At 46.5% G+C, this 27,586-nt stretch overlaps 1 protein-coding gene across 1 annotated transcript; it reads right to left on the minus strand.

Moving 5' to 3' along the window:
* Nucleotides 1-4,236: 4,236 nt before the first annotated feature.
* On the minus strand, nt 4,237-25,530 carry CALY (calcyon neuron specific vesicular protein). The gene is made up of 5 exons (XM_072129765.1): nt 25,245-25,530; nt 16,863-16,999; nt 10,224-10,340; nt 8,870-8,983; nt 4,237-4,628 (listed from the first exon to the last, which is right to left on the minus strand). Exons 2-5 carry the CDS (start codon nt 16,983-16,985, stop codon nt 4,434-4,436), a joined length of 549 nt encoding a protein of 182 aa, XP_071985866.1. The 5' UTR covers nt 16,986-16,999; nt 25,245-25,530; the 3' UTR covers nt 4,237-4,433.
* Between the last annotated feature and the right edge of the window lie 2,056 nt (nt 25,531-27,586).

Here is a 27,586-nt window from a genome sequence, read left to right on the forward strand (position 1 = left end):
CAGTTCAGAGCTGGGATGCTACACGTCTTTCTGCACCCTCTCCATCTGACTAACTAGACAAGAACAGACTCTAGTTTGGCCGCCGTATATTTTGGCTGTATGTCCGAGACGCAAATTATGTTGCAGTCAGCAGGCCACAAAAATACTGAAACCAGTAGCCGAGTGTTAGCAACTGTTTTCAAAGGTAAACTTGTGGTGTGTGCACTGCTAATCTGTTTAACTAGCTTCTAATTTAATGCTTCATTTGTACTTGTTAGTTCACTTTTTGAACCTTGTATCTTCATATATTTATATATATTCTCTGATAAATAAAGCGAGCAATGCTGGAGATAGTGAAGAGAGAATATAGTCATGTTTCTAGGCACAAGTTGTGGGATTGTTACTATTCCACATTACTATTAGAATAGCTGAGATACAATGTATTGCCAGGTTTCGGGAAGAAATCCGCTACATTGTTCTAGGCCGGGGCACTTCCACCTAAACTAGAAATGCAACTGAAATATGGAACTGAAAATCCTGAGTCTCATCGTCTTGTGGTAAAGAATTGTTGTCTATCTAAACAGTTTTTCATCACCTTGAAAATTTCACTTCCAACATTTTCACATACACTTTGTTCTAAGGGACTCTCCGCTCAAGATCTTACAGAACTGGTAAGTGAGAAGAGAGAGAAAAAATAGTTTGCAGTAAGTGAAGGTGAACGGCCTGCCTAGAACTACAAAAACTGAATAAAAGAAGTTTAAAAATGTTCAAATCAACACTTTCTTAACAAAAATTTGAACAAGACGTTATCAAAAGGTTGTAAGGTCCCCAAAATGGCATCAAGTGAAACGTCAATGGGGCAGATTTACTTACCCGGTCCAGTTGCGATCCAGTGGCGCGTTCTCCGATGCAGATTTGGGTTCTGCCGGGATTCACTAAGGTTGTGCGCCTGATGTCCACCAGGTGTCGCTGCTGTACTGAAGTCCGCCAGAGTTTACCGGAGTTTACTTCCTCCGTCTTGGTGTATGTGAGTGCTATTTTTGTGACACAATTTTTTTTAAAAATTCCACAGTTTTTCCGAATCCGTCATGTGAAAGCTGACGCGATGCACCACAATCTGATCGTGTGCGCCAAAATCCCGGGGCAATTTGGTGCAAAACGGAAATATTCGGGAAACCCGACAGAAAAACGCAATTTGGACCCTTTGTAAATGTGCCCAATTGTGTCCCGCATACAATGACTCTTTACACTGATTTTTTAAAGGTATTAAAGCATGACAAGGTGATATTAATTTGAAACCTACTTGATCAAACACAAAGAACATAAGAAAGGTGAAAGCCATAAAGATGACGAAAGTGGGGCACTTCCGGTTATGGCACCTGGCTGAGCCGGCTACCCTTACCAAACATAACCCTATACACCCTCCAGTTCTCGCCCTGAACCAGGAGAAGGTGTATGGATCAATTCCTGTATAGGATGGGACCACGGACCGGTAAAGCCCTGGGGAAATTGCCACTTGGCAGGGCAGTTAAGATGGCGGCTGCTGTAAACGGTCTCAGCAATCCTCTACTGAATATGAGGAGGTGGATGAAGTGAAGCCACCTGATCTTACAGGTACCGGCTCTGGCCCTCTGGGATAAGATTCTATCCTATTGTACTGAGGTAGCTAAGAAGAGAAAGGTATTTGCATCGATTTGAACCAAACTGTATAACATGAAAGTCAGGTTCACCCTGACCTATCAGGTTGTTCTACGAATTTTCCGTCCAGAATCAGGAAGATGCCAAATCTGGCATTATACACGGACAATGCACTTTCTGTGAACTCCGGTGACTCTGTAAGTAAATGTGACCCATTGTACCAAACAATAAATCACAAGATCCACAACATGACCCCTGACATAGTAATGAAACAATCTTTCCTCTAGAAGATGCCGCCTTATTTCTGGTGTAGGTGTAAAAACAAAGATCTTGGTGCTGCTTATTCAAAGTGTTTGTCCATTATAGTGAGAAGTATCAGTGTAACAAATGAGGAAGGAAAACTTCCATGGCACCAGGCGCTACTCCATAGGTCGCTCCATTTCCCGACAAACGACAGAGCAAGGACAAGCAGGGCAATGGTTCCTTAACTGCCAACTTTAAACCACCTGTCAGGATTGCAGGTGTGGATCCGCTGGACCACTGCAGACGATGACTCAAGCCACTACCTGGGACCGGAGTCTAAGTGGTACCCGGTTTTCACCAAAGCCCGCCGCAAAGTGGGTTAGACAAGCTGCGGCGTGGTACCACCAGGTGGTTCCTCAGGCGTGACTTGTCTGCAGTGGCGGCCGAGGTCAAGGTACAGAGACGGCAGACAATCTCGAGGTCAAAGTCGAGGCACAGGGTCAGGGCAGGCGGCAGAGATGCAACTTCAGAGTCCGATCCGGGGTCAGCAACAGGAGGTCCAAGCAGATGGGTACAGGAACACGGCACACAGGACAGCAACACGGAGGAGGTCAGGTAACACAGGAACACGGAGGAGGTCAGGTAACACAGGAACACAGAGGAGGTCAGGTAACACAGGAACACGGAGGAGGTCAGGTAACACAGGAACACGTAGGAGGTCAGGTAACACAGGAACACGGAGGAGGTCAGGTAACACAGGAACACGGAGGAGGTCAGGTAACACAGGAACACAGAGGAGGTCAGGTAACACAGGAACACGGAGGAGGTCAGGTAACACAGGAACACGTAGGAGGTCAGGTAACACAGGAACACGTAGGAGGTCAGGTAACACAGGAACACGTAGGAGGTCAAGTAACACAGGAACACGGAGGAGGTCAGGTAACACAGGAACACGGAGGAGGTCAGGTAATACAGGAACACGGAGGAGGTCAGGTAACACAGGAACACGGAGGAGGTCAGGTAACACAGGAACACGGAGGAGGTCAGGTAACACAGGAACACGGAGGAGCTCAGGTAACACAGGAACACGGAGGAGCTCAGGTAACACAGGAACACGTAGGAGGTCAGGTAACACAGGAACACGTAGGAGGTCAAGTAACACAGGAACACGGAGGAGGTCAGGTAACACAGGAACACGTAGGAGGTCAAGTAACACAGGAACACGGAGGAGGTCAGGTAACACAGGAACACGGAGGGACTCTGGAGGAATGCTGGAGACACAGGAACGCAGGAGACACAGGAACGCAGGTAAATCGCAGCAGACACTGGAACGCAGATAAATCACAGAAGAGCTTTCTCTCAGGCTGTTAGGCACAAAGATCTGGCAAGAGTGTAATGAAGGTGCAGGATTTTTAAAGGGGAAGTGATCAGCCAGTGCACCAATTAGAGGTGCGCTGGCCCTTTAAATTTCCTGAAGGTGCTCGGCAGCGATTCTGGAACGGGGGAGGTGAGCTGCGCCGGCACCGCGCCTGCGAGCCACGGGGAGCACGGGTGAGCCCGCGACCCACGATATGGGTTGTGGGACCACCCGTGACACCTCATATGCAAATCTAATTTTTTTCCTCCGCTTAATACATCTATAGATAAGTAGACGCTGTTCCAAAAGCAGACAAATGTCCGGAGAATGGCAATTTCCAAAGTCCATCAAGAATTAACTTACACAGTTCCCTGTAAGTTTTAGTAATTTATGTACCTTTATGACCAAAGAAGCAGAAATCGGAGGAGAGAAGCCACAAGATCCCACGAAGATCACTGGTTTTCTCCCGCTAGAGTGAACACGTTCCACGCTGACTGAGTACCACGTGCAGCTGTCCCTCCGGAAACTGAACTCACTCCCCAAGGGTTCCGCTTTTTTCTGGGTTACCGTCTCCAGGGGATCGTATACCCGGACTGATATACACCAACACTAGTGCCACACCATTGGTATACAGGTCAATGTAAAGTGCTTATGTTATACTCACAAAGCGTATAGCTCAAGTCCAGCTAAAAGTCCTTTTCGGGATCTCAAAGGATGTGACCCGACTCGAGTATCGACGATTTTGGCTTCTTCAGAGGCATAACCACTTCTTCCAGTTACGGTAACTTCTTTATTACTATTGTATTACTATTCACGACCTTAGTGAATCGCTGGAAGACCTGAATCCTCGTTGTAGAACGCGCCGCTGGATCGCGACAGGACCGATTAAGTAAATGTGCTCCATTGTGTTAATTTTTTTGCCTTGGCAGCAGCTTCCTGGCACTGGTTACAAACGTGTACATTTCTATTTAACACTTCATTTTAATTGTGTCGTTTATCATTAAAAAGACAAAAAAATGTTTATTGGGAAAGTTTTCATTTTATTACAATTCCATTATTTACTCTGTTAAACTGATATATTATTTTTTAAAGGTGAGAGGTTACACAGAATTAGTGCATTAGTAATAGAGCGCCCCCTCCGATCATCCCCCAAAATAAGCCCCGCCTTAAACAACCTCCTGGATTCACGGACCAATGATCCCATCGCTTGTTGAGCTCACTGCGGGGCTGTGCCCATCTCTCTCTTGCCCTTTTCTACCTCCTTTAGGGCGTTGATGACGGGTAACCAGGGAGAGGGCAGGTCTGGGAGGCTCTTCTTGGCCTGCGTTATGGCAGTGTACAGAGCGCCTTGTGGTCCAGTTTCTTGCTGTGAGTAGTACATTTCCAGATCTGTTGGTGAGCAGTGCTTGTGCTGCAGGAACAATGGAGAAATAGTCTATAAATAATACAATATTACAATGCAGTGATTTATGGTAATATCATAAACCCAAACTGCTTCCCATTCTTAGCATCGTAACATAGTCATCACATATTAATCACAGGTAAATGGATTATTTGGAGACCATAAATGGACCTACTGGAGTTAGTTAAATTATCAAATCTGCTGAAGCGTCTTGTTGGTGATATATTCCTCTACGGTGGCCATCTTGACCAAGAGAACTAAACAGACGCCATTACAGGTCTGGCCTGGGGGGGGGGGGGGGGGCGGGGGGTGTATGTTCTTATTTAAACTGTTGTTTGCCTTTCACATTATCCTTGGAATTTTTACTGTCCTTCCGCCTCTGTTTTCTTATTACTTGTTTTGCTTAGTAAGAACCTTCTGGAGACATTCTGTGTACATTTGGTAGTATAAACATGTCTGGGAACAAGGCCTGTTAATTTTTTCACAGAATGTGCTGATGAATTCATTATGGCCAATAGCATTGCAGTATTCTATTCACGCCTCTTTGATGACTCTTCTGTCTGTGATATTATGCATTTGAGAGATTAAACAAGGGAGATGATCTTTACATACACTAAGAGACTGACGTGTGTCTTGGTTTTATGTTCAAGTTCCTGGTACCAGGACAACCATGAAAGGGTTAAGCTCTAGATAGAAATCTGTAACAGTCTCCAGGAAGGGACATCTGCACCCCCTCCCCCCAGGGCCTATTTCTATGGGCCTCTGTACATTAAAATTCATTAAAACAGTTCGAGAAAACTTCTTCCGGGATCACAGAAAGTTTCCAAACCACCATACGCTCTTTGTGTGACATCATTCAGAGCTGCACCATTACTTTTTTCATTTGGGCATTTACATTTAATTTAATTCATTTGCCATATGTAAATATTTCTTCCATTGGATGTTATAAATAAAAATGTTCCTGTGTGAAGATAATTTGTCATAAATGTGGCCATGTTATCCCTTAGGAACCAGATGGCTTCTTCAGATACGACCACCCCACACTCTAGCGGTGGCCAGACATACCACATGGACTCAGCGATCATTATCACAAGACGGGGGTGGGACACAGTAACTCCCGGACATTTCATATACCAAAACAATCACCCAAAGTTCTAAGTATCTGCGAGGGTTGTATGTAACTCCTGTGATGCACGAAGGGCTGGAGCGGGTGCTTATAGTAAATGGCACAGACTAAGGGGTTGGATAGAATCAGGGGAAGCCCTAGGAACTGAGATAAAAGAACCCAAATCCCTTTATCAATATTCAGCATCCAGTTACATTTACTAAGAACAGGGCAGTGTGTACTATGTGCAGGGTCCAGTGTACTATGTGCAGTGTCCTGTGTACTATGTGCAGGGTCCAGTGTACTATGTGCAGTGTCCTGTGTACTATGTGCAGTGTGTACTATGTGCAGTGTCCTGTGTACTATGTGCAGGGGTCCTGTGTACTATGTGCAGTGTCCTGTGTACTATGTGCAGTGTGTACTATGTGCAGTGTCCTGTGTACTATGTGCAGGGGTCCTGTGTACTATGTGCAGTGTCCTGTGTACTATACGCAGTGTCCTGTGTACTATGTGCAGTGTCCTGTGTACTATGTGCAGTGTCCTGTGTACTATGTGCAGTGTGTACTATGTGCAGTGTCCTGTGTACTATGTGCAGGGGTCCTGTGTACTATGTGCAGTGTCCTGTGTACTATACGCAGTGTACTATGTGCAGTGTCCTGTGTACTATGTTCAGTGTCCTGTGTACTATGTGCAGTGTCCTGTGTACTATACGCAGTGTCCTGTGTACTATGTGCAGTGTCCTGTGTACTATGTGCAGTGTCCTGTGTGCTATGTGCAGTGTCCTGTGTACTATGTGCAGTGTCCTGTGTACTATGTGCAGGTTCCTGTGTACTATGTGCAGTGTCCTGTGTACTATGTGCAGGTTCCTGTGTACTATGTGCAGTGTCCTGTGTACTATACGCAGTGTCCTGTGTACTATGTGCAGGGTCCTGTGTACTATGTGCAGTGTCCTGTGTACTATGTGCAGTGTCCTGTGTACTATACGCAGTGTCCTGTGTACTATGTGCAGTGTCCTGTGTACTATGTGCAGTGTCCTGTGTGCTATGTGCAGTGTCCTGTGTACTATGTGCAGTGTCCTGTGTACTATGTGCAGGTTCCTGTGTACTATGTGCAGTGTCCTGTGTACTATGTGCAGTGTCCTGTGTGGTGTGCAGGGGGCGCCAGATTCAGGATTTGTGGCGCACGTTCCTCATGAATCTGGCTCTCCCTGCACTACTCCGACAGAGGGCACCAACTTTCTTTTGGTGCACCTTTAACTTAGGGCGTGCAACAGGGTAAATGCTTTCCTTCCTGATTCACTCCCTGCAAGTGCCTTGTACTCCTGAAATATGTCTTCTTGGGCTACTGTATACTGTGTACTTGGGTTACTGTATACTGTATACTGTGTACTTGGGCTACTGTATACTGTAAACTGTGTACTTGGGCTACTGTCTACTGTATACTGTGTACTTGGGCTACTGTATACTGTGTACTTGGGCTACTGTATACTGTATACTGTGTACTTGGGCTACTGTATACTGTAAACTGTGTACTTGGGCTACTGTCTACTGTATACTGTGTACTTGGGCTACTGTATACTGTGTACTTGGGCTACTGTATACTGTATACTGTGTACTTGGGCTACTGTATACTGTATACTGTGTACTTGGGCTACTGTATACTGTAAACTGTGTACTTGGGCTACTGTCTACTGTATACTGTGTACTTGGGCTACTGTATACTGTGTACTTGGGCTACTGTATACTGTAAACTGTGTACTTGGGCTACTGTATACTGTGTACTTGGGCTACTGTATACTGTATACTGTGTACTTGGGCTACTGTATACTGTATACTGTGTACTTGGGCTACTGTATACTGTGTACTGTGTACTTGGGCTACTGTATACTGTATACTTGGGCTACTGTATACTGTATACTGTGTACTTGGGCTACTGTATACTGTGTACTGTGTACTTGGGCTACTGTATACTGTATACTTGGGCTACTGTATACTGTATACTGTGTACTTGGGCTACTGTATACTGTATACTTGGGCTACTGTATACTGTATACTGTGTACTTGGGCTACTGTATACTGTATACTGTGTACTTGGGCTACTGTATACTGTATATTGTGTACTTGGGCTACTGTATACTGTGTACTTAGGCTACTGTATACTGTGTACTTAGGCTACTGTATACTGTATACTTGGGCTACTGTATACTGTATACTGTGTACTTGGGCTACTGTATACTGTGTACTTGGGCTACTGTATACTGTATACTTGGGCTACTGTATACTGTATACTGTGTACTTGGGCTACTGTATACTGTATATTGTGTACATGGGCTACTGTATACTGTGTACTTGGGCTACTGTATACTGTGTACTTAGGCTACTGTATACTGTATACTTGGGCTACTGTATACTGTGTACTTGGGCTACTGTATACTGTGTACTTGGGCTACTGTATACTGTGTACTTGGGCTACTGTCGGAAGACACTTGGTCCAACTACCACAGATTTTTCTTGCAATAATCACTTCTCATGGCCAGAAAATGTCATTTCCTTCACTCCCCGTGGGTCCTACATGGTTTGATGGTCATAACTGGGGGTGGGGGGTAGAATTCTCGTTTCCCGGGATTTCCTCTCTATGACTGAGGGATACGATACATTTCTACATTTACACAGGATAGAAACGTTTGTTGAATTTAATAGTTTACTTATTTTTATTAGGTTTATGTTGTGCACTGCATTGCCTCCATGATGTGACTTGTGTATAACTCTCTGCGTTCCATTGTCCATTGTTCACGGTTGTTATAGATATTTTTTCAATAATCTTTGTTTGCGTGCATTAGGGCGGAGAAGGGCAAGAAGAAGCCCACAACATGTAAGAATGAAGATTTATAAGTTGGTGCCAAGATCTTCTTCCTCTTTCCTCTTTCTGCTGTGGATGGTTTTGGGTTGCGGGATGTTACACAATTCGAGAGTTTCTATGTTTAGGCTCAGAAACCTTCGCTGTCAGCATAGTCACTTCAGTAACTAGGATTGACAACGTGTTGTAGGTAATAGGCACGATGATGGTTTATACTGTGCTTAGTTTATTTTACATTATGACATTTGATTTCAGTTGCAACAATAAAAGGGTCACATCCTAAAAATACCTTAAAAATGAATCCCTCGGGACACGTGAGTTGTTCATACCACAAGGCTTTGTACATCACCAACATCAGAAGGCAAGCGAGGAAAACCATGGTGATCAAGATCAGGCCAGTCAGCTGGTGGGGAACAAAGTATGTAAGTTATTAGTATTTAGGAAGCAAATAACAAAAATATTGCTATAATTGATAGAGTTGTTTAAAAGGTGTATTCCGGGAATATGAACGTCTGATACAAAAACCCCATGATGCTATAAATAAATTAATACAACAAAACTCAATGTCATTAGTCACAAAACGGAGCTTAATTAGTTTGATTTTATGATTCAGAAAATTTTGTGGCCTCTCTAAAGTAGGAGGAGTTATTACCAAGATAACGCCAGTGGAAACTACAAGTCCCATGACCCTTAAGTTCTCACTAACTCCTCCCACCTCTCATGTTCTGCCCCCAGTGATGATGTAACATACTGTCCTGCTCGGTTACCATAGTAATGATGTGTAACTGCCATCACCACACACCGGCCATACTGGATGCACTGCAACCAACCGACTTCAGCCAAACAGAGTGGTGATCACATGACCTGCCCAGGCAGGAAATTAACTGGCCGATTAAAGGGTCAGGATTATTTTAATTCTTCATTACAGTCTATGTCATCAGCATTTTCTGCTAAGGGGAGCAAAATTTTAAATAACAACTAATTACATATTAGCTTCTATTTTAAGGAGCCACTTATTCCTGGAATACCCCTTTAAGGATCTACAGCGTTATCTATGAGTAAAGCAAAACTAATATATCAGAGGGTTAGTGGTTTAGATATTGACATGTTATAAAGTTGTCTAGTGCTAATCTTAGAGAATCTGTCAGCTCCATGGTCACAAATCAGCTAAATCTTCAGCCACGTAAGTGAAGTGTCACATTTTGTAGGACGAGCTTGAGGGCTTGTGTGGGGCTACATGGGCGGAGTAAGCTGCGGGACAGTGGGACAATGTGCAGTCCTCTAGTAGATGTATACAGGCAGTCCCCTACCTAAGAACACCTGACTTACAGGCGACCCCTAGTTACAGACGGACCTCTGGATGTTGGTAATTTCCTGTACTTTATCCTTAGGCTACAATAATCAGCTGTAACAGATATCACAGGCGTCTGTAATGAAGATTTAGTGTTACTCCTGGTTCTTATGACAACCCAACATTTTTCAAATCCAATTGTCACAGAGACCAAAAAAATTTTGACTGGGGTTTGACTGGGGTTCCGACTTACATACAAACTATGTAACCTGGGGACTGCCTGTACAGAAGATTCCCTCCTAACTCACATCACTGGTGCAAAGCTCAAGCAAGAAAATTTTTTTTTACCCACCTTGACTTTCTCAGAAACCTCATCATAGAGATTTATATTCAGTTTCTTTATGCCGGGAACATGAACCTTCCTCTTCTTCTGCTGAAGCTGATATTCTGTTCTTGTCTTTACAATCAGCTGAGACATGAAAGTAAGAAATAAATCTTTATTAAAAAGTTCCTAAATTTTCATGCACCTAATGAGCGCGTGGGTTTTGTTTGTCAGGGTGCAGCCGATTCTCAAACATACAGTGGAAAGGTGACAATGTACCTTATTCTTTACAAATTGTTACATTTCAGGTTCTACTCACCCACAATTACTCTATAGGAATTTGTAGGTGAAACGGATGCTCAGAAAAAAATCCTCAGAGATGTTTCTGTGTACGATTTCTCTTTAATAAAACTTCACAACACCGAAAATGGACGCGTGCAAATAAAAATTTAATCTGGAATGTTTTTCATGCTCGGACCAAGTTTTTCATCTGGTTCTGAGAACCAGGTAAAGCTCTTCTCATTCGAAGGCACTTTCCTCAGGTGCTCGCGGGCTCCACTGTTCAACCCCTACAACTCCTGATCTCTAATGAGACACCCACCTCCACACATATCCCCAAGTATAACCAACTTATAAGCATTACTCAATGACCCAATTGGCAACCATAATAAGCGTCGCACGATAATCTCGCACCCGCTCAGATTTTGAGCAAGTGTGGCTAGCCTCTACCCCCACACCTCTTTCATCTATACGTTGCTGGTTACTACACAGTCTACCTCACTTCCGCGGTTCTGTGCGGCTTGGGAGGCTGAACTGTACGGTAAAACGTTCTCCACTGCGCAGTGGTCGAATGCTTCTCCCTTTCCCATAGATCCTTGATCACCACCAGGCATTAAGAAACTAGCGAGGTCCCTGACGTCTGCTGACGATGTGGCTCTAGCGGTGGCGTTATGACTCACCTCTGCTGGTCCTGCCCTTGTCTAAGTAACTTTTGGTCCACTGTTCTCAACTGCATAATGGACGTTACGGATGCCAAACACCCCGGGAGCGACTCTTCTATTGATGTTTAATATACCGGCTCCCAAATATAAAAAATCTGTCACCCACCACCTTCTCCAAGCTGCCAAAACCTTAATCCCCAGGAGATGCTGCTTACATTCTCCCCCCTCTGAAATAGCCTCCACTCATAGGATGAAAAAACTTATTGACCAATCCCCAATGGATCGTACCCATTTCTCTAACAGATAGCAGACCTTCCGTCCTCTGCTGTTTACCGTGCATTCCAGGGTGTCAGTGGGAGTGATGGACCCGCTCCTAACCTCCTTGTATGCTTCTGGCTGCTTTCTCCCTCCCCACCTTCCATCTCTATCTCATCACTTCCCAAACTTCCTTTCTTTTTCTAGCCCCTTATTTGTCCATTCCCATTCTTTCAGTCTTCATCCATCTAACTTTTTATGGCGCTTGGTTGCATTCACCCTAAAAGGCGCACTATTGTTCTCATGCTATTGTCATGCCATTGTTTACATCCATTCCAGTCTGTTATTTAATAAAACTCTTTGAATGGAAAACAAAAAAGTTTCATTTCCCACAAAAAAAAACAGGGATCATAGCCGCCAGCGCTGCCCGGGATAGTAAGTAACTGCTCTAAGCTATAACATAATAGAATGGGTTAACTACAAAATGTTTTGAACATAAAGATCACAAAGACAGACATTTTATTGTGAAAATTCAAAAGCTAATGGCAACATTTCAAATCTTATATTCAACACCACAGATATGCAACAAAGATGGAGTATACAAGATTATCTAACAATAGATAGATGATTACAGCTCTGGATGTGACTGAAGTATTTAATGGCAAGAATAAGACTGCAGCTATGGATGTGACTGGAGTATCACAGATGATATAAGCGTCGTAATTGAGAACCTATTGCCTCACACCTAAGCTGCCTTATACTAACTGATTATAATGGCAAATTGATACTCCAGTCACAGCCAGAGCTCCAGAAATCTGAAATGATATCATGACAAGGATAAAACTGCAGCTCTGGAAGTGACTGGAGTATCATGCCAACATAGGAATTGAGACTATATTATATCAAATTACTTCACATATTACTTAACATATTGGGGCAGATTTATCAAGTGTCGGAAAGTCAGAATATTTCCAGTTTCCCACGGCAACCAATCACAGCTCAGCTTTCATTTTACCAGTGCACATGAATATTTTAAAGAGGAGCTGTGATTGGTTGCCATGGGCAGCTGGAAATATTCTGACTCTCAGACACTTGATAAATCAGCCCCATTATCTATTGAGGTTATATTTGAGGTTATATGTAAGGTAATACTCCAGTCACAGCCAGAGGTGCAGTCATCTGAGATTATATAATGGTGGACAGATGATTGTAGCTCTAGATGTGACTGAAGTAAATAATGGCATTGATAAGACTGCAGCTTTGGATGTGACTGGTATAAGCAGCACAAGTGAAAACATATGACCTCACACATAAGCTGCCTTATACTAAGAATGATAACAAATTGATACTCCAGTCACAGCCAGCGCTGTAGGCATCTGAGATGATCTCACTGTAGATGGATGATTGCAGCATTAGATCTGGCTGGAGTATCACAGATGATATAAGCATCATAATTGAGAACACTTTGGGGCTTATTTACTAAGAGTCGCAGATCGCACTTTTGTCAGACTTTTCACAGTTTCTGGGATTTGCGCAGCTTTGACAGGTATTTAACAGTGGTTTGCGCTGGGATTGTGTTGCATGCGATCGGACTGTGGCACAGCTGCGCTGGCTTTCATGCGACAGGGGGACGGGCCGTCGGACGATTCAACGGATTCTGATTGAGCGCGGGATTTAACTTTCATTTGTGTCGCAAGACAATGCATTTACATGGACCAGGAAGAAGAAGGTGAACTCCGGGGACCTGAGCGGGGAAGCGACACATGCAGGATATCGGGCGCAGGATCTTAGTGACTCCCTGCACAGCACATTATACACGGACAATGCACTTACATGCACCAGGAAGAAGAAGGTGAACTCCGGGGACCTGAGCGGGGAAGCGACACATGCAGGATATCGGGCACAGAATCTTAGTGAATCGCGGCACAGTTCATGATCGTCGGACAATTTACTTTGGGTGAACTCCATCGGAAAGGTAAGTAACTGTGCTCCATTATCTCATGTTACCTCACATATTACTTCACATAATACCTCATGTCCACTCCCATATGACTTTACATATTATCTGAATTATTACTTTACATATTACCTCATGCATAGGTTGACTTAGATGTATTGCCTATTGTAACTAATCAAAGCTCAGAGCTCCTATCAATGACCTGTGGCAAAATAGAAACTGAGCTGTGATTGGTTGCTAGAAGCTGAGCTGCCGTTTGGTGTGGCCACAGCAGCCAGAAGACAATGGCTCCTGGTGATTAATAAGTGCATTCTGAAAAGCAAGGGTGTCACGGCGAGGACGCCGCCGCCTCGTCACGTGATGTGGGGTGCAACTGTACGGGTTAATTTAGCCTACTCAAACTTGCGCTCACCTTTTACTCAGGACACAAATTGAGCCTAAATCACACCTCATACAGCTCCAGCACCAGAACCAGACCCACTGCCACCACTTATTGCATTTATACTGGGACCAATAAGTATCCCACTCTACATCAATTCTTGCTCTCAAGCAGTCACCTTGTCACACCCCTAGACATGCACACTCAGCACTCCAGCAGTCACACAGCTAAGCACACTTCACAAGGCTATGAGTTCGCAGAGCATACAGGGACCAAAATTAAAGTGAAAAGCTTTAATTACAAAAAGTTGATCAGTGCATAAAAAGATATTAAAAACAAAAGAATTACAAAATAAAATGACACACAACACGGCAAAACAGTTATAAAATAAAAAGGGAGAAAAATAACAGAAACTTACAAACTTAAAGTAAATCCTGATCCCTGGAGGTGGGAGAAATAAGGGACACACTCAGCTTGTCAAGCAGCCCCCAAAATGTGAACACCAATTCCTGGATTTCATATTGTTTTATATCTTTACAGTTTGGTTCAGATTTCAGAACCTCCCATTCATTAATTAGTCCAGAGGGTCATTCAGGATTGGGCAAAGTGATAATGAGGCGGGAGAGTCCAGGAATATTTAAACAGTTCTTTGTTTCCAAATTCCTAGATGCAGGGGTGGGGGTAGGTGCAGAGGAGAGGTGACCAAATGGCTTTTGAGGTCACCAGAGAACATTCTGCAGGTCAGAGTTTATCAGGTTGTAAGGATCTCCAGGATGTTGTAAATGAGGCCTGGACGCTTCAATGGATGCCATATATTTCTACAAAGTTTGTAATTGCCCAATAGTTCAACAAATCTTACACATTCAAGAATAATATTTCCTTGACAAAGGGTGAAAATTTCGACTCAAAACTAAGTGTATGATGTAGCATGAGGCACAGGAGGCGGCTGTGCAAAATTTAGTAAATATAACACCAATCGTGCAGTCTCCTTTAGCAGAAAAACACACACACATACACTAAGCTTTATGTATTAGGTACACTGGGTACAGAAAGTATTTAGACCCCTTTACATTTTTTACTCTGTTTCATTGCAGCCAATTAATAATATCAAAAATGTATCTTGCTCCTTAATGTCCACTCCGCAGCTCATCTTCACAGAAGACAAACAGACATGTTGATATTTTGCTACTGTATATACTCGAGTATAAACCGAGTTTTTCAGCACAAAAAATTATCAGAAAAACCCTTACTCGGCTTATACTCGAGTCTAGCGAGTCTAGTGGGCAGACGGCCGACGTCATGGTATATGCTACAGCACTGTACGGGGACCCAGAGATGGAGCAGGAGCTTCAGAAGTAAGAAAAGCACCTGCAGGGAGCGTCGGAAAGGTGAGTACCCTTAATAGGTTGGGCATAAGGAGCTGCTGGCCATATATACAATGGGATATAGCAGTGGGTATATACTAAGGGGGCAGCCACTGGCTATATACTAAGGGGGCAGATACTGTCTATATGCTAACGGGCAGACACTTTCTATATACTAAGGGGGCAGGCACTGACTAGATACTAAGGGGGCAGGCACTGGCTATATACTAAGGGGGCAGGCACTGGCTATATACTAAGGGGGCAGCCACTGGCTATATACTAAGGGGGCAGATACTGTCTATATGCTAACGGGCAGACACTGTCTATATACTAAGGGGGCAGGCACTGTCTATATACTAAGGGGGCAGGCACTGGCTATATACTAAGTGGGCAGGCACTGGCTATAAACTAAAGGGGCAGACACTGTCTATATACTAAGGGGCAGGCACTGGCTATAAACTAAGGGGGCAGGCACTGGCTACCTATTAAGGTAGATCCAGTGGTAGGTGCAACTGACGTATGTAAGGATAGCCCCTATTAGGCCTATGGAGCCGCTCTGGCTTATAAAATAAAGGGAGAGTATGGCCGTCCCTGTATTATGGTCCTGAGAAATATAAAGGACATTTGTTTCTTACATGCGTCCTCATTCTCATCTATGGGTTAGTGCACATGGCCGTGGATTAGATGACCCGGTGCATGTGGCCACTGCCCAAGACACATCAGATAGCGGTGAATGGAGCTCTCCCACCAACAACACATCGGACGCCAATGATGGTTAAAATGCACAGGTCGTTTGCATGAAGCCCACGTTGTAATAAAGCTTTTAATCAGTTACCGTATAAACTCGAGTATAAGCCGAGCCAAGTATAAGCCAAGATACCTATTTTTCATACAAAAAACAGGGAAAACCTATTGACTCGAGTATAAGCCGAGGGTGGGAAATGCATTGGTCACAGTCTCCACCCAGTATATAGCTTGCCGGACCCTGCCCCATAGTATATAGCCAGCACCTGCCCCCCCAGTATATAGCTGACTAGTCCGCCTATTCCCCTAGTATATAGCCATCCAGCACCCTATCCCCCAGTATATAGCCACCTCTCTGACCCCCAGTATATAGCCAGCCAACCCATACCCCCACCATATAGCCTGCAGCTGCTGCCCGAGGTATACCCAGCCTAAAAGAAAACTCAGTGCCATCGCCAATGGGGGCACACATACTCTGATGTCCGCAAGCGGCCAATGTCATGGTGTGTACCACGGCACCGCAGGACCTAGAGATCGGGCCAGGACATCAGAAGAAAGAAGAGGACCTGCTCGCGGGAATCGGAAATGTGAGTACAAAGTTTTTTTTTTTTTAATAGACTTGAGTATAAACCGAGTTTTTCACTCAATTTTTAGTGCTTAAAAACTCTTTTCTCAAGTATAAATGGTAGAACAGAAAGCACAGGATTGCTGGAGGATAGCCGCAGTGCAATAGTTAGCGGCTAGCACACATCAATTTGCATTGGCGGCTTATACCGGATGAGGTTTATATAACATTCACATGTTCTGCTGCAATAGAAAACCTGCAAAGGTAACGGAGTCTTTCTGTGGGTTTGGAATCCAACAGAAGGTCAATCACTGGTGCAGATTCAGGGGGTGAATTCAAGGTGGGAAATATTACAAAATGATATTCTCCAATGATCCCAACCAATCTCTTCTGGTCTTAGGGACAAGGAAAGTATAAAAATGTACAAATTATAAAAGGTATAATAATCCAAATGTTTTCCTTACCTTGTCTGGGAAAGGTTGCTCCAGTTGGTTGACATCCAGAGGTGCTATCAGGGGCACAGTGTCCTCATCCAGACCTTGTTCATTGTCCTCTTTCTCAGCCAAGATAGTTCCCAGTTGTACCATGGTCCCGGGCACGGCTACACATGAAATACAAACGTTACGTTAAGAAACACTAAAATAAGAAGGATAATTCACACGTCATTTTGAAGCAAACCTGTCGCCTCAATAACCCCACCCAAGCCCACTGACAGTGCCCTTTTTCTGTAATATATACGTCCCCTGGAGGTGTTTTTAGCATATTTCTAGGTTGCAGAAATCCTCTTTTATTCTTCTGTACCCTGCAGTCAGTCTGCTCCACCCACCCCATGCATCTGGCCCAGCCCCGCCCACCCCATGCATCTGGCCCAGCCCCGCCCACCCCATGCATCTGGCACCGCCCCGCCCACCCCATGCATCTGGCCCAGCCCCGCCCACCCCATGCATCTGGCCCCGCCCCGCCCACCCCATGCATCTGGCCCAGCCCCGCCCTCCCCATGCATCTGGCCCAGCCCCGCCCACCCCATGCATCTGGCCCAGCCCCGCCCATCCCATGCATCTGGCCCAGCCCTGCCCACCCCATGTATCTGGACCAGCCCAGCCCTCCCGATGTATCTGGCCCAGCCCAGCCCTCCCCATGTATCTGGCCCCGCTCCACCCACCCCATACATCTGGCCCAGCCCCGCCTCCTAATTGTGATGTCATTCTCTGAGTATCTGGAGATCTAGGAGGCAGGGCTAGGCCGGATGCCTGGAGTGGGCGGAGCAGACTGACTGCAGGAGGATGGGTTACCTGACTGTCTTCTTCCTACATAAGAATAAAATATGATTTTTTAATCATGCTAAAACCTAGAATTGTGCTAAAAAAACTTACCGGAGACCCACATATTACAGAGGAAGGCACCGTCTGCACGTTTGGGCGGATAGTGTGGTGACAGGTAAGTTTTAAATCTGACTTAAAGCTTGTAAATGAAAAATGTCACACAGATTTCTGGTTTAGATCCTTACAGACCTTATACAGAATTAGAATTCAGACTTAAGACTTAATTAGGCAAATCTCCTCCCCTCCGCTATTGTACTGGGTTTCAAAACACAATTTAAATGCAACATGTAAATGCAGTCTCAAGCTACATTCATGGTGCGCTCACACATGGCGGCAGATTTATCAAGCTGTCTGAAAGTCAGAATATTTCTAGTTGCCCATGGCATGTGATTGGTTGCCATAGGCAGCTAGGAATATTCTCACTTTCAGACAGTTTGATAAATCTGCCCCATGGTGTTGGCAATGCATTTTTAAACACATTGCAGAAACGCGTCCGTTTTTTCCATGTTGCCATGTGTTTGGTTGGTTTGAAGGCCATTTTCTTTATTCATGAAGTGTAAGCAGCCGTGTTATCATTTTCACTGTTGCTGAAATTTTATAAAAACATTGTGGACAAACAAGTAGCACATAAGTGAGAGAGCTCCGATACAAAAAGCGGGAGGCATCCGGCAGGGTACAAGTGCAGGGGAGGCGGGGATAAGGAAATGAAGTGGGAGCCCGGAGCATCTTCTACCTAGCATTTATTTTTTTGTAGGAGGGGGCAAAACCTGTGATTTCTTTTATTTCACATATATGGCCATTACATACACAGATAGACCTTTACATGTATATACATTGGGGTACATCATGTGGTGTAGGTATATTCCACTCTAAGGCGACATTCACGTATATACATCCCCCATACACCGCAATGACCTAAAGTGGTGGAAATTTTGCTCCGCCCCCAGCTCCCCCTCTTATTTTCTGCCTCCAGCTTCCCATCATATGAAAGCCCCCTCTTATTGTGCCCTCCTAGCAGCTCCCCCTCTTATTGTGCCCTCCTAGCAGCTCCCCCTCTTACTGTGCCCTCCTAGCAGCTCCACCTCTTACTGTGCCCTCCTAGCAGCTCCCCCTCTTATTGTGCCCTCCTAGCAGCTCCACCTCTTACTGTGCCCTCCTAGCAGCTCCACCTCTTACCGTGCCCTCCTAGCAGCTCCACCTCTTACTGTGCCCTCCTAGCAGCTCCACCTCTTACTGTGCCCTCCTAGCAGCTCCCCCTCTTACTGTGCCCTCCTAGCAGCTCCCCCTCTTACTGTGCCCTCCTAGCAGCTCCACCTCTTACTGTGCCCTCCTAGCAGCTCCACCTCTTACTGTGCCCTCCTAGCAGCTCCACCTCTTACTGTGCCCTCCTAGCAGCTCCCCCTCTTACTGTGCCCTCCTAGCAGCTCCACCTCTTACTGTGCCCTCCTAGCAGCTCCACCTCTCACTGTGCCCTCCTAGCAGCTCCCCCTCTTACTGTGCCCTCCTAGCAGCTCCCCCTCTTACTGTGCCCTCCTAGCAGCTCCCCCTCTTACTGTGCCCTCCTAGCAGCTCCACCTCTTACTGTGCCCTCCTAGCAGCTCCCCCTCTTATTGTGCCCTCCTAGCAGCTCCCCCTCTTACTGTGCCCTCCTAGCAGCTCCCCCTCTTACTGTGCCCTCCTAGCAGATCCACCTCTTACTGTGCCCTCCTAGCAGCTCTCCCTCTTACTGTGCCCTCCTAGCAGCTCCCCCTCTTACTGTGCCCTCCTAGCAGCTCCACCTCTTACTGTGCCCTCCTAGCAGCTCCCCCTTATTGTGCCCTCCTAGCAGCTCCCCCTCTTACTGTGCCCTCCTAGCAGCTCCACCTCTTACTGTGCCCTCCTAGCAGCTCCCCCTTATTGTGCCCTCCTAGCAGCTCCACCTCTTACTATGCCCTCCTAGCAGCTCCCCCTCTTACTGTGCCCTCCTAGCAGCTCCCCCTCTTACTGTGCCCTCCTAGCAGCTCCCCCTCTTACTGTGCCCTCCTAGCAGCTCCCCCTCTTACTGTGCCCTCCTAGCAGCTCCACCTCTTACTGTGCCCTCCTAGCAGCTCCACCTCTTACTGTGCCCTCCTAGCAGCTCCCCCTTATTGTGCCCTCCTAGCAGCTCCACCTCTTACTGTGCCCTCCTAGCAGTTCCCCCTCTTACTGTGCCCTCCTAGCAGCTCCCCCTCTTACTGTGCCCTCCTAGCAGCTCCCCCTCTTACTGTGCCCTCCTAGCAGCTCCCCCTCTTACTGTGCCCTCCTAGCAGCTCCCCCTCTTACTGTGCCCTCCTAGCAGCTCCCCCTCTTACTGTGCCCTCCTAGCAGCTCCACCTCTTACTGTGCCCTCCTAGCAGCTCCACCTCTTACTGTGCCCTCTTAGCAGCTCCACCTCTTACTGTGCCCTCCTAGCAGCTCTCCCTCTTACTGTGCCCTCCTAGCAGCTCCCCCCGTTATTGTGCCCTCCTAGCAGCTCCACCTCTTACTGTGCCCTCCTAGCAGCTCCCCCTCTTATTGTGCCCTCCTAGCAGCTCCCCCTCTTATTGTGCCCTCCTAGCAGCTCCCCCTCTTACTGTGCCCTCCTAGCAGCTCCACCTCTTACTGTGCCCTCCTAGCAGCTCCCCCTTATTGTGCCCTCCTAGCAGCTCCCCCTCTTACTGTGCCCACCTAGCAGCTCCCCCTCTTACTGTGCCCTCCTAGCAGCTCCACCTCTTACTGTGCCCTCCTAGCAGCTCCACCTCTTACTGTGCCCTCCTAGCAGCTCCACCTCTTACTGTGCTCTACTAGCAGCTCCACCTCTTACTGTGCCCTCCTAGCAGCTCCCCCTCTCACTGTGCCCTCCTAGCAGCTCCCCCTTTTACTGTGCCCTCCTAGCAGCTCCACCTCTTATTGTGCCCTCCTAGCAGCTCCCCTTTTACTGTGCCCTCCTAGCAGCTCCACCTCTTATTGTGCCCTCCTAGCAGCTCCCCCTCTTACTGTGCCCTCCTAGCAGCTCCACCTCTTATTGTGCCCTCCTAGCAGCTCCCCCTCTTACTGTGCCCTCCTAGTAGCTCCACCTCTTATTGTGCCCTCCTATCAGCTCCACCTCTTACTGTGCCCTCCTAGCAGCTCCCCCTCTTACTGTGCCCTCCTAGCAGCTCCACCTCTTATTGTGCCCTCCTAGCAGCTCCACCTCTTACTGTGCCCTCCTAGCAGCTGCACCTCTTATTGTGCCCTCCTAGCAGCTCCCCCTCTTACTTTGCCCTCCTAGCAGCTCCCCCTCTTACTGTCCCCTCCTAGCAGCTCCACCTCTTATTGTGCCCTCCTAGCAGCTCCACCTCTTATTGTGCCCTCCTAGCAGCTCCCCCTTTTACTGTGCCCTCCTAGAAGCTCCCCCTCTTATTGTGCCCTCCTAGCAGCTCCACCTCTTACTGTGCCCTCCTAGCAGCTCCCCCTCTTACTGTGTCCTCCTAGCAGCTCCCCCTCTTACTGTGCCCTCCTAGCAGCTCCCCCTCTTACTGTGCCCTCCTAGCAGCTCCACCTCTTACTGTGCCCTCCTAGCAGCTCCACCTCTTACTGTGCCCTCCTAGCAGCTCCCCCTCTTATTGTGCCCTCCTAGCAGCTCCACCTCTTACTGTGCCCTCCTAGCAGCTCCCCCTCTTACTGTGCCCTCCTAGCAGCTCCACCTCTTACTGTGCCCTCCTAGCAGCTCCACCTCTTACTGTGCCCTCCTAGCAGCTCCACCTCTTACTGTACCCTCCTAGCAGCTCCACCTCTTACTGTGCCCTCCTAGCAGCTCCCCCTCTTACTGTGCCCTCCTAGCAGCTCCCCCTCTTATTGTGCCCTCCTAGCAGCTCCCCCTCTTATTGTGCCCTCCTAGCAGCTCCCCCTCTTAATGTGCCCTCCTAGTAGCTCCACCTCTTACTGTACCCTCCTAGCAGCTCCACCTCTTACTGTGCCCTCCTAGCAGCTCCCCCTCTTACTGTGCCCTCCTAGCAGCTCCCCCTCTTATTGTGCCCTCCTAGCAGCTCCCCCTCTTATTGTGCCCTCCTAGCAGCTCCCCCTCTTAATGTGCCCTCCTAGTAGCTCCACCTCTTACTGTGCCCTCCTAGCAGCTCCACCTCTTACTGTGCCCTCCGAGCAGCTCCACCTCTTACTGTGCCCTCCTAGCAGCTCCACCTCTTACTGTGCCCTCCTAGCAGCTCCCCCTCTTATTGTGCCCTCCTAGCAGCTCCCCCTCTTATTGTGCCCTCCTAGCAGCTCCCCCTCTTAATGTGCCCTCCTAGTAGCTCCACCTCTTACTGTGCCCTCCTAGCAGCTCCACCTCTAACTGTGCCCTCCTAGCAGCTCCACCTCTTACTGTGCCCTCCGAGCAGCTCTCCCTCTTACTGTGCCCTCCGAGCAGCTCTCCCTCTTACTGTGCCCTCCTAGCAGCTCCACCTCTTACTGTGCCCTCCTAGCAGCTCCACCTCTTACTGTGCTCTACTAGCAGCTCCACCTCTTACTGTGCCCTCCTAGCAGCTCCCCCTCTTATTACCTCACCAGTAGCTTCTCCTTTTATTGTGTTCCCCCAGTAGCCCCCAGTGCGCCTTATAAACCGGTGCTCCTTATAGTCTGAAAAATACGGTACCCCTAAATGAGTCCTACCTATATTCCATTGGATACAGAGACCAACTACTGATGTTGTGAACCTAACCACCTACCAAGTCAGGACCACAAAATCCCATAAAAGTAACTGTTGGCCAAAATCCTTGGCAGGACAATCCTACGTAGAGCTCTACTGCTAACATTCATCATTGCTATTACAGTATCCATTGAGGTCATATGCTTCCAGTATTGTTACAGTACATGCTCATTTCTGGTGAACAACACAAACACGTGGCCTACATCAAGCTGCTACAAGCTACAAACCCTCCAAGAAAAGGCTCATTTATTTTGCCACTGGTCTCTCCATCTCTGGTAAACACAACAATTTATTATTGTGGCAAATAATTCTAATAAAATTGGAGTCACTGAAATACATCTCAAATACCTCATGTTATGAACAGTTTGTGGTTGATTTGCATATTACGTGATATACACATGATTTTTTTGCAACGGCCTTTGCATATTAGGATTCATACCCAGTAGGGATTCCTGACTAGACATGAGTGGACCAGAACTTCCAGTTCACGTTCGTGGTTTCGACGTGTCCCACTATCCGGACAGATTGTCGTATTGGCTGTCAAACAATCAATCCAGCATATTAATGCCCCTAGCTGCTAGCCTTGGCTTTGATTGGCCAGGTGTGATTGGCCAGGGGTGTCCCCTTTCCAATCACAGCCATGGCTAGCAGCTAGGGGCGTTAATTGGTTTTACAACCAATCCGGCAATATGTCTATGTTGTGTGTGCTGCAGCTGAACCATGACCCTGAATGGAAAGTTTGAGTCCACTCATCTCTGCTCCTGACCGAGGAAGATTGGACCAGATTTATCATTATTAAGGCAAACCTTAAACCCCTTTACATTGGCCCAGTTGGCAACTGTATACACCGCCATGAGAAAACGCAGCACACCACAGGCTCGGTCTTTTGTGGACTATAGTTATGGACGATGTGATGCACTCTCATACAACTTATACATCTTCGTGCCATACCTTGCCATCTTATTTGGCAGGTACTCCCTTTACATTGTACCAGGGACTTGCCTATAGATACATGTTTTGCGACCCTCTGTTTCCTATCACAAAGCCAATATCTAACTCACATACACAGATTTCCCCTAGTCCCAGCAGTCTCATTTTATGTACAGACCTTTTATGTGGCACTGTGTCAAATTCCGTGGAAAAGTTCAGATACACACCCACAGCCTCCAGGTCCAGTCTAGAAGTTACCTTCTGATAGAAGCTGATCAGATGAGTCTGACAGGACCGATCCCTCATAAACCCGATGCTGATGCTGGGTTATGTACAGTGAGATAATTCAGAATAGCATCCTTGGCAAACCCCCATTAAACCTCCCACAACCAAAGTTAAGCTCACAGGTCTGTAGTTACCAGGGTTGCATTTGAAAACTTTTTTTGTATGCACCATCCCCAAGCTGATGTGTTTGAATCATCCAGCTCAGGTTGATCAGTCCTGTCTGGACAGTTCAGGCAGCTCCTGCGTATGTGGAAGTAATGTCCTTATGTAAGGCAGCCACTCAGCACCCAGCTTTTCCAAGGTCCTGAATTTTATAATTGTCTTTTGAGCAAAACCACTTAGTTCAGGGATTAAACAAAATATGTATAGTGCAAGTAACTATACAACGCACCCAATAGATTATAGTGAGAATGATAACTATATGCACTGCTATAAATCATGTGATTATTGGCAGGGGGCTAGTGTGTGTGTGTGTGTGTGTGGGGGGGCATTGTCTCTATCCGCAGTGTTTACATTGTATCATATGACCTCATCCTAAATCCTCTATGCCTTTTCCTATTGCCACTGCAACTTTTTTAATATCCTGTAATTACCTAATATCTTTGGTTGTGCATTGTCTTGAAGGGAACCTGTCACCAGAGGGGTAATTTTCACTGGTGACCGGTACCTATAGACACTATACAGTAGATAGTGTGCCTCACTTTGTCGGCCCAGCGGACCAGTTAACTTTGCGCTTGCGCGGTGATCCTTGTATTTCCAACATGGGCAGTGAGCAGTGACACGGCTCGCCGCACATCATTACGCATGCGTGGTTTCCCTGCACATAGTGCCGTGACAGTGAGGCGCTCACTAAGGAGTTTGCGTACCTCTAGCGCCTCGCTGCCTAGCAGGCGCAAAATTTCCTTGTGCAGTGACCCAACATCATTATGGGTCAAGACAGGGAGGATGTGGAAGGGGGTGTGGGTGCATCATGTAGAGTGGGGTGCTGAGTGAATTGAGCGGGCAGACGTTAAAATTCGAAATGCGCAGCCCCCCGGGACTTCACTGCGGGGGGTGGCTGGGACCCAGATAATGTTTGATATTATGGCACACATTGGATAAAAATATCATTGCTATCTACTGTATAGTGTCTATAGGTACCTGTTACCAGGGAAAATTACCCCTCTGGTGACAGGTTCCCTTTCAGACAACTCACAACCAAAGAGCTTAGGAAATTGCAGTAGCAATAGGAAAATACATAGAGGATTTAGGATGACGTCATATGATACAATGTAAACACTGCGGATGCAGACAATACCCCCCCACACATACTAGCCCCCTGCCAATAATCACACCTATTATGCTCCCGTATTATATAACGATCTGTTTACTCATCCATAACCCAGAATGAAATAATGAAATAAGATTTCTCTCGAATGTTTTCTACATGATTTCAGTGCAGCCAACGTCTCCTCATAAAGCAAAGGGTTTAACATGATATCAGCACACATCAGGGAAACCAGAGAATACATTGCTATAGATACAAGAAATACAGGGTTAATGCCAACACCTACAAATCACGTCCAATTCAGTATGGAAAATCTTATACAGTACGGTACATAGCAGAAGGGGTTATTGCACGTTATTACCTCTCAGTCCAGGATGATGGGAGACGCTTTGGAGCTTCGGCTGTAAGTAATTCTGTATCGATGTGTCTGTGCGGAATCTGACGGAGCTCGGTTTCCTAGGTGACGTTTCTCAGACTGTCTCCCTAAGGTTGGGCTTAGAGAAAATGGTTTCCGTAAAGCTGACAAAGATAACGACGACCGCAGGAGCCTCTCTCCGACGTAATAACGTGCAGCAAATCTGCAGAGTCACATAAGCAGCAAATCTGTAATTATGTAACAAAAGGATGAATTGTATCAAGGATATTGTCTGCAGTCCGAGATCTGGGTCCTGTCATGTACAAAAGGAAAATAAGACAATGCATTGATAGTTAAAGATCAGGGAATATCTTCACATGTACCTCACTGGGAAGAACAAGAACAGTTTGCTTGGAGTTTTGGGAATAATGATATCTCTGAAATGAGAAGCTGGAGGGGACAGGACAAGAGGGGTTAATGGGCCATAATACTACAAGTAATGTGTAGGTAAGGAAAAAAGGAAGGTCAACAGTGGCGTAACTTCAAGCTGTCAGGCCCCAATTTTAAGCTATTGTTTATAGTAATAGTCTTATCATATAGGAAAGGTACACAATGCACCCTATGCATCCCCTCAAGTTTTGCCCATGACGATCAAAAAAAGGAAAGTGCATCAAGAAAAAAATAATTTATCAAGGAATAATCCAGGTCCATGCTGAAATTATAACTAGAAGTATATGTAACCTGGTACACCTGGGACTGGAGTCTAAGTGGCACCTGGTCTTCACCAGAGCAAAGTGGGATGGACTTGCTGCGGCAGGGTGCCACCAGGTCATTCCTCAGGTTCCACAGGTGCAACTAGCCCGTGGGAGCGGCCAAGGTCGAAATACAGAATCAGCGGGCAGTCTCGGAGTCAGGGCAGGCGGCAGAAATGCTGGGTCAGAGGTCAAACCCGGCAACTGAAGATCAAGGCAGAGCGGGAATGGGAACAGGAACAAGGAGCAAGGAACAATGCAGGTAGACTTTCACTAAGGCAATGAGCTCAAAGATCCAGTTGATGGGAGCAGCCAGTCTTCATGGGAAACCCGGAAGTGCCAGCGCCATTTAGAGGTGTGCTGGCCCTTTAAATCTTCGAATGCCGGCATGCTCGTTCAAGGGGACGGGGGTGTACATACGGCCTGGCCGGTAAGGGAGCTGGAGCGTGGAGACGTGAGTGCGGGCCAGGGGACGGAGCAGCGCCACCAACAGGGGCATGGGTGTGTCTGCCATCCGAGGCATGGATCACAAGGACACCCATGACAACAAGAGAGTAGTCAGAAAACAAACAGAACAGTAGTCAGGCCTAGTATTTTTCACACTTCCAGAATCAGAACCAAAGTGTGTTTACACTAAGAAGCTTAAAGGAAGCCTACCACTTCGGGTAGGGCTTATAAGCAGCACATGCCGTGCACCAGCTCAGGGTGAGCTGGTGCCGGCGCTTATCTTCGTTATGTTTTTAAACTGTTTTAAAACTTTATTCATGTTTATATCCTTACTAGCTTCCCCGCACAGAGAGCGGACCTCGGCATGTGCACAGAGAGCGGACCTCGGTGCTGGGAAGCTAGTAAGGATATAAACATGAATAAAGTGTTAAAACGCTTTAAAACAGTTTAAAAACATAACAAAGATAAGCGCCGACACCAGCTCACCCTGAGCTGGTGCACGGCATGTGCTGCTTATAAGCCCTACCCGAAGTGGTAGGTTTCCTTTAAATGGGAATTTGCATCTGGGATTGAACATAAAAAATGTATCTGTGTCCCTGATACCTGTGCTGACCACCAGCGCTCAATGATGTAAATGCCTATGGCTGTATCACTTGATTTCAGGTAGATGGCAGAAATACAGTCTTAATAGAGTAGTAGCCGCCTCCCAATCTGGCGATCCTGTAAGTATGGCTATACGGCTAGACGCGTTTCGGGGTGTCTAACCCCTTTCTCAATAGCTGACGGTCAGGGAACAGGAGAGGGAGTGAGAGATCCCAGCGTCTCTAGACCATGGGCTGCACTGAAGACACAGGTAACAGATATTTAACATTACAGAAAATAGCAAATCTGCTAATTGTCTTAAAACCCGGTGAGATACGTTATTCACCATTTTCATTGTGACACTGGACAATATATGGTGACTCCTGCAGATGATATATGAGCGATATTAGCAGAACAATTCAGTGGCCAAACTCTGGAGATAATCATTACCTATAACAGCAGTGACTGACGATCTAGATGCTATACAGTGTATTCACATCCCCGTCTGGTTTGTCCATTCATTTGACATTTTTATAAGATTTTATGTGCATGCACTAATATTTTTAT

This window comes from Engystomops pustulosus, chromosome 11 (assembly GCF_040894005.1).
Source record: "Engystomops pustulosus chromosome 11, aEngPut4.maternal, whole genome shotgun sequence".
Classification (NCBI taxonomy): domain Eukaryota; kingdom Metazoa; phylum Chordata; class Amphibia; order Anura; family Leptodactylidae; genus Engystomops; species Engystomops pustulosus.